General features: G+C 40.0%; 3 protein-coding genes across 3 annotated transcripts; 1 reads left to right on the top strand and 2 right to left on the bottom strand.

Moving 5' to 3' along the window:
- Positions 1 to 4,637: 4,637 nt before the first annotated feature.
- On the bottom strand, positions 4,638 to 5,415 carry LOC115632959. The gene has a single exon (XM_030530259.1). It carries the CDS (start codon positions 5,325 to 5,327, stop codon positions 4,689 to 4,691), a length of 639 nt encoding a protein of 212 aa, XP_030386119.1. The 5' UTR covers positions 5,328 to 5,415; the 3' UTR covers positions 4,638 to 4,688.
- A 737-nt stretch (positions 5,416 to 6,152) lies between these two features.
- Positions 6,153 to 7,865, bottom strand: LOC115632706. Its single transcript, XM_030529947.1, has 4 exons — positions 7,756 to 7,865; positions 7,673 to 7,701; positions 7,528 to 7,588; positions 6,153 to 7,437 (listed from the first exon to the last, which is right to left on the bottom strand). Exons 1-4 carry the CDS (start codon positions 7,863 to 7,865, stop codon positions 6,153 to 6,155), a joined length of 1,485 nt encoding a protein of 494 aa, XP_030385807.1.
- A 2,689-nt stretch (positions 7,866 to 10,554) lies between these two features.
- On the top strand, positions 10,555 to 12,119 carry LOC115632956 (NADH-quinone oxidoreductase subunit E). The gene is made up of 2 exons (XM_030530255.1): positions 10,555 to 11,038; positions 11,780 to 12,119. Exons 1-2 carry the CDS (start codon positions 10,595 to 10,597, stop codon positions 12,035 to 12,037), a joined length of 702 nt encoding a protein of 233 aa, XP_030386115.1. The 5' UTR covers positions 10,555 to 10,594; the 3' UTR covers positions 12,038 to 12,119.
- The last annotated feature ends 501 nt before the right edge of the window (positions 12,120 to 12,620 follow it).

Here is a 12,620-nt window from a genome sequence, read left to right as displayed (position 1 = left end):
ACTTGCCGTGTGCGCGCCTTGCACGCCTTTCTCGAACACAAGTTGGCAATCAATAAAGCAAAGTGCTCGCATTACGACAAAGGATGGATGCCTGCTTGGCTCCCAAAGCGACCTCCAGCTCTCCAGCTTGCCCAGCTGCGTGTGCCACAGTTATCCGCTTAGATCACTCAACTAAAAAACTCAATTTGCATATTAATATTATTTGGGTTGCCTTTGCCGCTTTTGCTGTCCTGCGACTACTTTTGGGCCACTTCACTTCACTTCAGTTCGTTTTGGTCGGGCTACCATCCTTTTATCAAACAGAAATAAAAACAAGAGCAACAAAAACAACAACCACAACGATAGCCAAAGCAACAGTAGTTGAATTGAATTTGTTGTGCTTCAACGCCTTTTTGGTCTTTGATATGACAGCGTCTGTTTCTGCACTTGTGTGTGTGTGTGTGTGTGTGTAGGTGTGCTACGTATCCTTGCACGTTCCCAGGTGCATACTTTCGGGCGCTGTGTGCTCAAAATTAAATAGCACATATACAATTTGTGTTCATATGTGGGTTTGACGGTGTGCTTCATAGTATATGAATTTTTAGGATTTCTTCTCGTTGTTTTGCATTTTGCTTATCCAGCGCCCAAAGAGCAGGCAGAGGCACAGGTTTCTCCTTGTTTGCTTGTTTTCTATGATTCTTTTTTGCTCACAAGTTCTGTTTGCGTGTCAGTTTTTATTGGAATTATGTCAGTGTTATGTATTTTGGCACAATCATGGAAATGTTGTTTTGTTTAGGGTTTTTAGGTTTTTGGGCGTGCCAAATTTTTGATCTAGAGAAGAGCGTCCATTTCAGCGTGTCCTTTATGGGGCAAAGCTGTGCAAAGGTAATTGAATGTTGATTGGTCACTAGGTAAACATTACTTTTAATAATGGCTATAAAAATGTCTTGTGCATTAAGCGGCTTTAAAAAAAAAGCTCATATATCTCATATCTATATTTTTGTATATTTATGGCTTTATAAAGTTGTGGTACCTGGGACTTGATTTGGGAATTAAACTAATTACATGTTCAAAGTAAAGAAATCCAAAGTGGTTTATTTAAAAATCAAGCCCTTTGGTCAAGACTTTGCGCAATATACAATTTTCCATATTTTTTTTCCATAATATATAAAAATATTGTGTTAATATGATTAAGTAAATAATCGATTAAAAGGAAAGATGAAAGATTTGTAACACTTTATAAAAGTATTTCATTTCAGTTCTGTACACTACTAGAATATATTTTTAGAACAGATAAATTATTGAATTCACAAAAAGAAAAGGGATTTCTCTGGTGAATATGATGTTGTTTAGTTAAAGCTTTGTATTGTGGAGATTTTAATCAAAATCTGGATCGAGATCTGGATAAAAATCTTTTGACTTCCACCGGCAAATAAAACGATTATAAGAATAGTCATGTGATTATCATACAGATTTGCGAATCACGACTTACGTGCCAATTAAGAATATCACGCTGCCATTTCTGATATGTATTTCCAATTCTATGTGCTATGTGTGATAATTAAAAATATATTGCTCATACGCCATGTGTGCATTTTGGTTATCATTGTATATGTGTTTGTGGCTCAATTTATGATGCTATACTCATGGAGCACAAACATTTCATGCATTGGGCCATTATTATTATTATATTGAGTTAAATTGGGAACTATTATTAAGTAATCATTTTCATTTGTGGCACTGCAAATTTGGAGTTTACCTTTTAATTATGCTGCTTTGGCTGCTTTTCATTGATAAGTCACATAGTGTTTGCATTAACCGCAGCCACACCTTGAGTGTCTCCTTATGTCTTCAATTATTGACTTTTCCTCTGAATGTAATTGCTCAAGAAATTGCAATTGCAGTGCAATTGTTTGCAGCTGCTTGACCTTTGCTCGCTTGCTTACATGCATATGTGTGTATTGGTGATTTATGCTTAGGCCATGAGCACACAGACAATACACACACATACATACACATACACATACTGACAAATAAATGCACTGCCTTGCAAGCATTTGCCATTAAACAAAATGAAATTTGTTGCTGCATTGACAGCTGCAATACAAAGATGTTATATAGCTGCCATTGCATCCGAATGATTGGGAGAGTAGTATGGGAGTGGGTGGCCTTGGTTGCGGAATATGCGAAGCTGTCAGGATGCAAGACATACATTCATATATAAATATGTACGGGTATATATATATATATATATATATATATATGCACGCACACCCACTCACAAGTATGTGTAAATCGGCATACACATATAAAATGTCGTTACAAATATTTTATAACAGGAAATCCGTTATTTATACGCACATTGTTCTCTCAACGGCAGCAACAGCACTTGGCAAATATGAATGAATGACTGACGGAGTGAATGACTGAGTGAATGAATGTTGTTTGCACGATGCGCACTCTGCACCAAACTTGCCACCGTCGCACACTACTCTCTTGCTCCCTGCTCCTGTCTGATTGAAGCAGCAAAATCCTTATGAATTGGCTACAATTTTATTTATTATTACTATTTGTTGCCTCGCCATATTGTGTGGCATTGACTGGCTACAGGCGAGACGCAAGCAGGATAGAGGGACAGAAGAGGGACCACGGGTGGGAGAGAGCTCATTCTCCCAGTCGCATATTTTCTCATATTTCCATCAATGCACACAAACGTACTTACCAAGAAAGGCAAATCAACTTGTTTTGAGCGCACAAAATGACGTTCCCAAGGCAATTCCATTATGGTTAGCAAAAAAGATAGAAATAGAGAGTAAAAATCTTTGGCAAATTGCAAAGGCGCAATTGATATTGGCTCTGAATTGTGTTAACAAAATGCAAGCAATGAGAGTAATGGTAACTAGAACGTTATCAAAACAACTTCTATCATAGCTTCAACTATTAATTAGCCTAAAAAATAGAGTAAACGGCAAATAAACGTTCATATACTCGTACATATTTATATACAACTTTGCTTCTGCATTCAGCTTCAAATAGAAAAACAAATTGAAAGTGAATGTCAGCATTGAATGTCATTCTATGCTTGAGACGAAATGGAAATATGGAAATATGGAAAAATGTTATTTATACATACTTTTTAGGAGTGAGCATAAATCACTACCTAGAGGACCAATTGTAATTTGTTCATGTCCATAAAATAATATGTTCAACTAGCTAAACTTTGTGGAGCCAGCAACAGGTTAAATTGCAAATCTCATAATAAAGACAAGACCGATAGGAATGAGTAGACAACTCGAAAAGATGTGCAAAAGCAGAGTATGTTGCCGCTTATTTTCTATTATTGATAAATATTTAAGAGATGCTAATTTATAATTTAGTAATTCAACAATTATTGGGATAAATAATTTAGAGAAAATGTATTGTAAACTTTTGTGTGTTCTAATTATTATTGAATTGTACTATGTACATTAGGTTTATTTTAAAATTACTCGTATATGCAAAATAGTTCCTAGTTGCTGATAACCAAATAAAAATAAAAAACAAATAAGCAAATTCAACAAAGGTATTCAACAAATTTAACCTATCAATGTGCGTCACATATGCTCTTTAGTTATTTTTTAAAGTCTTGCAAGCACATCCTTCTTGTTTGCAAATCCCAATGCTGAAGCTGGTGCCGTTACTTCGCATTTCTTTTAATTATTTCTTTTTAATAAAATTGAGTAAATGTGTGCCACCTTTCATATTTTGTTTTATGGAGGAAAAAGGCTGAGCAGAATAGCAATGAGTAACCGGAAACTTTAGCAAAAGAACATATTGGTTTGAAAGGAAAAAATCTTAGCCACCTGGGACAAACAGTGTTTTAGGTCTTAGCCCGATAGTCTTTGCTTATCATAAAGCTATAGATAAAGAAAGTGAAGTAAAGAAGTGCTAGGAATATTGTTCAATTCTGCTCTACTCTGTTTCAGAGTTAATTAAAGGGTAGTAGGACTTTATTCATATTACCTTAATAGGCAATTGAAAACTATGTATTTATCTATGTATTATGCTGGTATATTGCATAATCCTAGATACTGCGAAATTGAATTTTCCTATGCATATTTAACTAAATTATTAAACATACGAGAACTTGCGTTCGTGCAAGAAACAATTCCAATAATAATAATATCAGACCATCAGTTTTGACTCAAAGTTGGAAATTGGCAGATTATTCAGTGTATAAATGATTTATGAAAGCATAATTTGGCTTTAATATTATTAGTTGGCGACACGATTTGATTTAAATTTGACAATGTTTAGGCGTTTTCATGTGTGCGTGCGTGAGTGGAATTAAAATTACCTTGTTGGCAAAGAGAAAATTAACAGAAACAATAAAATCAGCAACAACAATGAATGGAGGCAGGAAAGATTGGTTGTTGTAAAACCTAATTAAAAAGTTTTGTAAATGTTGTGCTACACATTTATGTTGAAGTTATGGTTGTTGTTGTGCTGCTATTGTTGCCTTGGTTGCGGTTCATGCAACAGCCTACAACCGCCCTCTCCCCTGGTCCTTCTACGAAGCCGCATGTTTGCCATTGTTATTAATATTAGGTATGTATAGTATGTATTTTATTGCCTTTTCCCCTCCATAACCTCACACATACTTACTACAAGTATACGAGTATGTATTAAATTTTGTTTTACTCATTGTTCGGAAAATGTTATACCTTACATCACGCGCTCATTGAAGTTTTCTCTCTATCGAATAGCAATTTATAAATGTCTGAATCGTTGAGCTGCGACAGCCGCTTGCCATATCCCTGTTGCAGCAGCCACTGCTCCTGCTGCATGTCAATGAGCAGGACATGCTCGAGAGACAGACACAATTGCTCGTCTGTGCGTTCGAAGATCCTGCGAGCGTCGCACCGGAACAGCTCGATGGCCCCTATGAGCGTCTCCCGACGGCGCAGAAACTCATAGCTGCGCTGCCTCGATCTCGGAGAGCGCTGTACTCGCATCTCGAGTAGCTGATCCAGCGCAGATAGCAGACGCATTAATATGAAGCGCCTATAGCGCTGCTTGACTCCAATCATTGAAAGTTTTTGCGGTTTTATGTAAACAAATCTCCACACCAGCATGCCCAATAAGAGCAGCAACTTCAGACTCCCCGCCAGCACCACCAGAAGCATGGGCACTCCCTCTATGCGCACCAATAGCTGGCACCAATGGCTTAACTCACAGCGGGCCGCCACATGCCTAAAGTCCAGCACCACCACGCCCATCAGACAGAGGAGGGAGAGAACGGCCAGTGTGTCGCAGTGTTGCCGCAGGAGCAGCTTCAGACTGAGCATCCAGCGCCGCAGTGTACGCATTATATGCCTGGGCAGAGAAAGAACCTACGATTCAGCTGGAAAAAGCTCCAAAATTTTGACAAGTCGTATAAAATGGGAATTTTTAATTTTATACTTTGTGTTCCTTGCTTTTTATGCCTTTCGCAGCAAGTGTGAAAGACTATATTAAAAAGTTTGAATATAGCAGACAGAAGCAGGCGATGCAGGCGTTATGTTATAGCTACGATATGTATGTACTTGTTTATACATACATACGAGTATGTACTTATAGTAGTATAGTTATATAGCTGCCAATCAGCAGCATCTGTATCGTTCTTCTTCTGTTTCTGAATATGCCTGCAAGAAAGTCGGGCTTGATGGAGTTTAATGTTCTATCATAGAACTTCTATGTCTTCTCCATAACGGCACGGCAAAATTTCTGTGGGATCGTTTTACAGTTCGAGACAGATTGAAGCAGACAAGCGAACATTGTGCATGTGCGTAGCTAAAATACATACGCTTTTTACCAAGGGCGTACGCAGGGGGGCCGTTGCCCAATCCTAAAAAAATTTCGTAATATGAAGTCGACCACTAATTGATTATTGATGTTCATGTTTTTTGTTTATGGATCATATGCATAAATTATTGTTTAAACGCCTTCAATCAATATTTTCCTGTCTTTGGAAAAAGCTGCTTACGCCCTTGTTGTTTAAAAGTCTTTATTACGGCTGTTAACAAACACAGAACAATACACGAAGGGTATAAAAACTAACTAATCTAACAGTTCAAATTGTTTATTGTTAGTTTTTCTTAAAATATGGACACAAGTGCCACTGGGAAGCTTTCTTATTTTTAAGGGAAATTATTCTAAAGAAATGGAAATTTATTATCGCTGTTGTTGGCCAGAGAAATGCGTTGCTCCGGCAGTAGCGGGTTGTGCTGCTGTCGTCGCCAGTCACTGACCACTACGGGGCGGAGGACGGTGGGTGGCTTTGAGTGGAGCGGCCTTTGCTCATAGTAATGCTTGTGTATGGTAATGGGTCGCTGTCCCAAGCGCCATCGCTCGGCTCGCTTGGCTGCACGCCAACGCTTTCGTTCAATGTCATCCACATTCCGTTTGACGCCGAACACAAGATGCAGGAAGGGCTTCACAAGCACACTGAGCGCCACAAAGCCTAGAAAGCCGAAGACTACTGGCGAAAGCAGACTAAAGAGGAATACGCCCAGTGTGAAGGGATTTAGGACGGTGAAGAAGGCGACAAATTTGACGAACGGATAGACCACATGGCCCACATGGCTGAGGTATTCCTTTTTCTTCTTCTTCAGCAGACTGTTGTGCCGAAGAATGTATTTGATTTTGTTAAAGGGTGCGTGAGTTGTCGCGGGTTTTTTGGTTGTCAGGGGAGCTGCAGTAGTTGAAGGATGTGCAGGATAATGATGGGGATAGTAATAAGGCTGTTTGGTGGGATTGGCGAATATCAACTGCGCTGGTTGACCCACAACAGTTGAATGGGTCTGCTTTTTGCGTTTATTTTTCTTCTTCTTGTCGCCCTTCTTGCGCTTTTTGCGTTTCTTCCGCTTTTTCTTGCCCCGCTTACGTTTGCGCTTTCGTCGCTTACGTATTCGTTTGCGGCGTCTCCGAATGCGCTTGCGTTTTCGTTTCTGACTGTCCTTTGCCCGTGTAGCTTCTGCAGGCTCTACTCCCTTGTGCTGCTCCACCGGCTGCAAGATTTCGAACCCCTCTTCGGAGCTGGTCGCTGCATGCAACAAATGCTCGGCCAAAGATTCCTGGTGCGCCTCCGCATGCAACTCCTCCATAACGTTAAAGGGGCGAATTGTGGTCGTTCTATGGTTCAAGGAGTGCGATAGATCTTTGTCGAGCTGCTCGATCACATGGAAAGGCTTTATCGTTGTTGTTTGCTTTAAATGCGCCGCATGGTCCATTTCCAGAGCTTCGACAATATCAAAGCTAGCATTTTGCTTGGGCGGCTGTAACATTTGTGCATCCAACTCCAATTGCTCGAGCACATGAAAGGGCTTCAGCGTTGTCGTTCTCTTCAGCTTTTCCTCTAAGTCGTGCTGCAATTGTTCGAGTACATGAAATGGTTTCTTGGTCGTTATAAGCACAAGGCGCCTGTGTGCGCTGGGCGCCCTTTGCGCTTCCGGTTTCCAGAGCAGCTGTGCTTGGGGCGTACTCCGCCCATTACCAACAATGCCCGCCGGGTCTAGTTGGCTTTGCAACAATTGTGAGCACAAAGTTTCATAAAATTTCGCAAAATTAAAATCATACAAAGCTGTGCCGTCGGCAGTCCCCTCATCCTCTTTATCCGCCCGATCCGCCTCATCCGCCTCATCCGATTTATCCGCTGCCGTCGCTTGCTCGCAAATAAACTCGAACTTTGCTAATCCATCACGCCTCTGCGGCAACTGCAATGACTGGTCCGATTGTTGGTGCGGTTGGTGTTGCTGCTGATGTGCCCGTTGGGCGCGTGCTCGGCCACAGTTTTGTAAAATCAACAAAAATATAACAAAGTTCCTAACACTTTCGCCATCCACATGCTGCCACCGTTTGCGTCCCATTTTGTTTCATTTCATTGCGAAGCAGTCGGTCGCTCGGTCGGTCTGTTGGTCTGTTGGTCCTTTGGTCCTTTGCTTGCTTAGTACGTTAGCCGCTCCAAAGTCAACGCGCGCCACTCGTCACTGGACTTTGTGCTCCGGGTCCCTTGCTCCGCTTTATGTTTGATTTAATTTCAACTTTTGCGCTCGAATTGCCAACTACTACTGATGTCCAACACTTGGCGGTTGCCACTTCATCAGCTCGCCATCAGCTTGAAGTTCGTCAGTCGTTATGCCTTCGCCGTCAGCGTCAACATCGAGAACTTTGCAACTTGTTGAGCTCGTTAGTCTCCGTCTCAAACATAACCCATAGCCCATTTCACTTTTCGTTCTGCTTCTGCTTCTGCTTGTACTTGATTTTGTCTTTCTGAGTTTCTTCACTCTTGCATTTAGTTATAAAAGTAAAATTTATTGCTGCCTGCCTAGTACGAGTACATGAACGTAAACATTTTTGGTGCCCCACCATGTTATGACAACTTGTTAAGCACTTAATTATGTTTTGAGTGCTGAAAACCCAAAAACGGCTGCCAAAAACTTTAACAGCCAGCAAGTAAAGCGAGACAAGTGGGGCACAAGTTATGTGGCATGCAAAAGACTTTGGGAAAGTGCTTAGTGGCCAATTGCAGTCGTTTAGCTTATTTAGCTATGGAAAGTTATGGGCTACTAAAAATCAAGAAGACAGAGCCAACCAGTGAAGTTCATTACCTGCATATACCCGCATATTGCATTTTAATACAATTCATCTCGGTTGAGCTACTCATCAAGGTCATACTACACTATGAAGTCCGATTTTAATCAAAACTACGCAAGCAGTATTTAAAATGTTGTATTTAGCTTTAAGGTAAGTAGAATGTTAAAATCATGCCAGTCGGACTCTTATCTGTATTCGATCTATACTCTGTACCCACTCTCTTCCCTGCGACAGCAATTTAACCAAAATAATATTTGGCATAAATTCAAAAATTTCGTAGCAACAAATTCTTATTTTGATATTATTTTCTTAAAACACATACCCTAACAACAACAAACACATAAATATTTTTGGTCTTTATGCATCATTGAAATATTGATAACACTTCAAAGTCAGTTGTTCGATCTGCAAGGCGTTTTGGTATAAAAAAGGCGCGAAACTTTTTGCTAACTTTGCGAGGTTGTAAATTTCTTAATTTTGAAAAATAAGTAATTGTTAATAATGGAAATGAAAGGCCTGGGTTTATATAAAAACCAAATTTGTTCGTATTTGTTAATTTGTTTATAGGGTGCATTTATTTGTGTTGTTCATATTTAAAATAATAATAATAATAAAACTTAAGCAAAGTGCCCGTCTATTGTGGAGTATTGTCTGCAACTTTCTCCGAAAATTTATTGCCATATTAAAGTTGAATATTTATTCGATTCGTTGACATTTTTATTCATTTCTTGGTCTTGCAAATTAACGTACTTCGATAGACTTTTGTATATCCTGTAACAGTAGAAAAGGTATATTAGGTCTGTAAAAAGTATGTAACACGCAAAAGAAATCATCTCCGGGTGCATTTATTGGATTTATTTCCATAATTAACAAGCTGTTTCATATGGAACAAGAATCTGACGAACTTAAGTAACGGTATTTAAATTTACTTTGCATACTCTCAGGATTAAACGCCTTCAATCTGCCTTAGTTTGGCTGAATATACTGAATTTAAGTCGAAGCACAAAAAGATGATCTTTTGAGAAATAAATCATGTCTTAGTTGTCGAAGTGGTACTCTTTTTTCTATTCGATTACGTCGATTTCTAATCGAGTAACATACATATTTACTAAAAGTTTTGACATAATATTGTCCGTAGATTGTTTGTGAGATATTAAAGTATAATTAACATTTTCTTTAGGGCATTTCCAACAAATCGGTTTTGTTTAAAACCACTCCAAGCCCTAAGTACAAAATGAATATCTGTGCTTATTTTATGACCTGCTTTATGCATTCAATAGCCATTATCCTAATCGGTTATTACATGATGTGATGTTTATTACGTACATGTATATGTACAAGTATATGTGCATACATGCATATTCGATTTTATGACTTTGAGGCCACAGCGCCATTAACCCAGGAACAATAAAACGGGGACTGGGACAGGGGGCTGTAAACAACCCGGACAGGTGTTAATAACAGCATCGCTTCAATCAATGTGATTGACTTTGAATGCCACATGTTCACGGCTCTTACTTGCAGTTGCACTCGCACTCACACCACTTTGATGTCTGCTCTCGTGTTCCCGTACATATTGCCAATTAAGTGTAGCACGCAATTTGAACAATTTGAGCAATTTGACCAATTTTGAGTCGTCAATGGGGAGGCGAGAGAAGCCGCCACTTGGTTATATATAGTCCCAGTTAGGTAGGGAAGCTGTTGCCGTGATTACATCCTAGCTCTGTATCGTATGACAATTGTTGCCATGGCAAAAGTCTTGATATAATGCAAATTTGATTGCCAATAAATGGTAATAAAATGGCGGCCGAAGCAACATCAAAGCGCAGAGGGTTTGGTTGAATGAATGCCAGATTGAAATGCGATGCTTTGAATGGAGCAATCGGCGCTTATTTTGTCAAATGAGGTGGCGCTCGTATTTATTTCATTCCATTCTATTCTAGTATTTGGAAGGCAAGCTGACAACTTTCTAATAAAACACCTTTATTTATAATCTATCAACATGCTGGGAATATTCAAGCGAGCTCTGCCTCGCATCTCAATCCTGGCCAATCGCACTCTTTGCAAGAAGGCAGCCCCAGATGCTTCCGATCAGGGTCCAGAAAAGTTCAAGTTCAATGAGCGGAACATGGAGCGTGCCAAAATGATAATGAGCACCTTTCCAGAAGCCGAGCAACGCGGAGCTTTAATGGCTTTGCTCGATATCGCACAGCGCCAGTATGGCTGGCTGCCAGTCACGGCCATTAAGGAGGTGTCCAATATGCTTAAGCTGGATCCCTTTGCAGTCTGGGAGGTGGCCACCTTCTATACCATGTTCAATCTGAAGCCGGTTGGCAAGTATTGTGTGAGCGTGTGCACCACAACGCCCTGTTATTTGCGTGGATCCGATGATCTGCTAAAGACATGCAAGTCGATGCTCAATCTGAAGCCAGGCGAGACCTCCAAGGTAGGATGCATGACACACATATTTTAGAATATTCTAATATGATATTTAACGAAAGTGCAAGGATATTTTTAAATCTCCTTTAAAATTGAAGTAATTCATCTACATCTCCTTTAACAGCCCATTTCTTAATATGTCTTAGATATATATGGACCTCCTAACAAATGTGATTATTTTTCATTTCATATTCTTCCTGTTTAAATGTTTAAAGTCTATGGACTTAGAATATGTCCTAACCAACTATCAGACCGTCAAACAGCTAGAATAATTGAAATTGGTACTATCAGTTAGCCCGTAAGCGGGATGGGCTTAGTAAGTTTTTTTTTCCGATGTAGAGCTAACAACCATTCATTTTATATAAATACATTCTGTTTTTAATTATAAGAGGTCAGAGCTAGAATAATTATTCGTTATGCATCCCCCACTCTCCCGTTATTATACTCTTGGTACATGTTATGGCTATTGAATATAATTTACATGACATTTTTCAATAGTGACATTTTCTAGATCAAGGAATTTTAATCGCACATTTAAAAGTATTGTGTCTCTAATTTTAAGTAATAACTTTTTTTTGAAATATCTTTATTTGTTTGCGATTCAATTTCAAAACAATAAAATATGTGAAGGTACAAATTAATTTTTGACATTTTAGGTGGGTAACGTGAAACATTTTCAAAAACCTTGAAATATGTCACGATTAATAAGTTGTTATATTCAGTCAAAAATTAATAAATGTATTCGCAGGACATGCAGTTCACACTTAAGGAAACCTATTGCATGGGTGCGTGCGTGAATGCGCCGTGCTTGGCCGTGAACGATGACCTATTTGAGGACGTAGCCCAACTCGATTTGGAGATCATACTTACGGACCTGAAGTGCGGCAAGATACCAACAGCGGGACCGAAAAGCGGACGCTGTGCCAGCGAGCCCATGGGGGGGCCGACAACACTCATCCACGAGCCACCACCGCCGGGCTACATGATGCAGGACTTGTGCAAGTGAGGCTTAGGAAGCACACATGATTCGAACTTGTTATTAAGTTGTTATTAGTTGGATAATACACAGAGCATTGGCTGACGGCTAACTGTTTGATGCGTTGTCTGTTGAATATGGTAGGATGCGGAGCGGTGCAGGGGGCTGGCCAACATGCTTAATTAAGTTTTAAAGCCATAGTTTTGCCGTTTTCATGGGGCGTGGCTGCTGCCATCGCCAGCGGCGAGCGTGTAAAATTAAGAGTTGGCAGCAAACTGTGGGACTTTAGCGCCCTTCTCTCTTCCTCTATCGCCCCTGTCTCTCTCCATGCTTCTCCGGGTTTTCTCTGTGGCCTGTCCATCGCTGTTTTGCGCCAACAGCTGTTGTGTTTTGCTGACGTCCTCATTGCCGTTGTTGTTGTTGTAGTTTATCCCTTTGCCAAAGGACATGCTTTGGATTTTTGCAACGCGTGCAAAACAAGCGTAAAACAACGCCCAACTTGAACGACCAACGTCCATGGTCCCTGTCCCTGTCTCTGTCCCCGTCCCTATCCCTGTCCCTATCTCTGTCACTGGTTGCAGGACCAGCGGAAAAAGCAACAAAAGTAACAACA

Source organism: Scaptodrosophila lebanonensis, unplaced genomic scaffold, assembly GCF_003285725.1.
Source record: "Scaptodrosophila lebanonensis strain 11010-0011.00,11010-0021.00 unplaced genomic scaffold, SlebRS2 tig00001415-arrow-pilon, whole genome shotgun sequence".
In the NCBI taxonomy this organism is placed as follows: Eukaryota; Metazoa; Arthropoda; class Insecta; order Diptera; family Drosophilidae; genus Scaptodrosophila; species Scaptodrosophila lebanonensis.
The sequence above is the reverse complement of the archived record's forward strand: the minus strand, read 5'-3'. Positions and strand labels throughout refer to the sequence as shown.

Bases quoted from the DNA above. Each gene is read 5' to 3' on its own strand.
- LOC115632959 (XM_030530259.1), bottom strand. From the start codon at position 5,327: ATGCGTACACTGCGGCGCTGGATGCTCAGTCTGAAGCTGCTCCTGCGG.
- LOC115632706 (XM_030529947.1), bottom strand. From the start codon at position 7,865: ATGGGACGCAAACGGTGGCAGCATGTGGATGGCGAAAGTGTTAGGAAC. The intron at 7,589-7,672 runs TTTGCGAGCAAG...AGGGGACTGCCG, and splicing joins ATTAGCAAAGTTCGAGTTTA to ACGGCACAGCTTTGTATGAT. The intron at 7,438-7,527 runs GTTGCAAAGCCA...GGAAGCGCAAAG, and splicing joins GAAACTTTGTGCTCACAATT to GGCGCCCAGCGCACACAGGC.
- LOC115632956 (XM_030530255.1), top strand. From the start codon at position 10,595: ATGCTGGGAATATTCAAGCGAGCTCTGCCTCGCATCTCAATCCTGGCC. The intron at 11,039-11,779 runs GTAGGATGCATG...ATGTATTCGCAG, and splicing joins AGCCAGGCGAGACCTCCAAG to GACATGCAGTTCACACTTAA.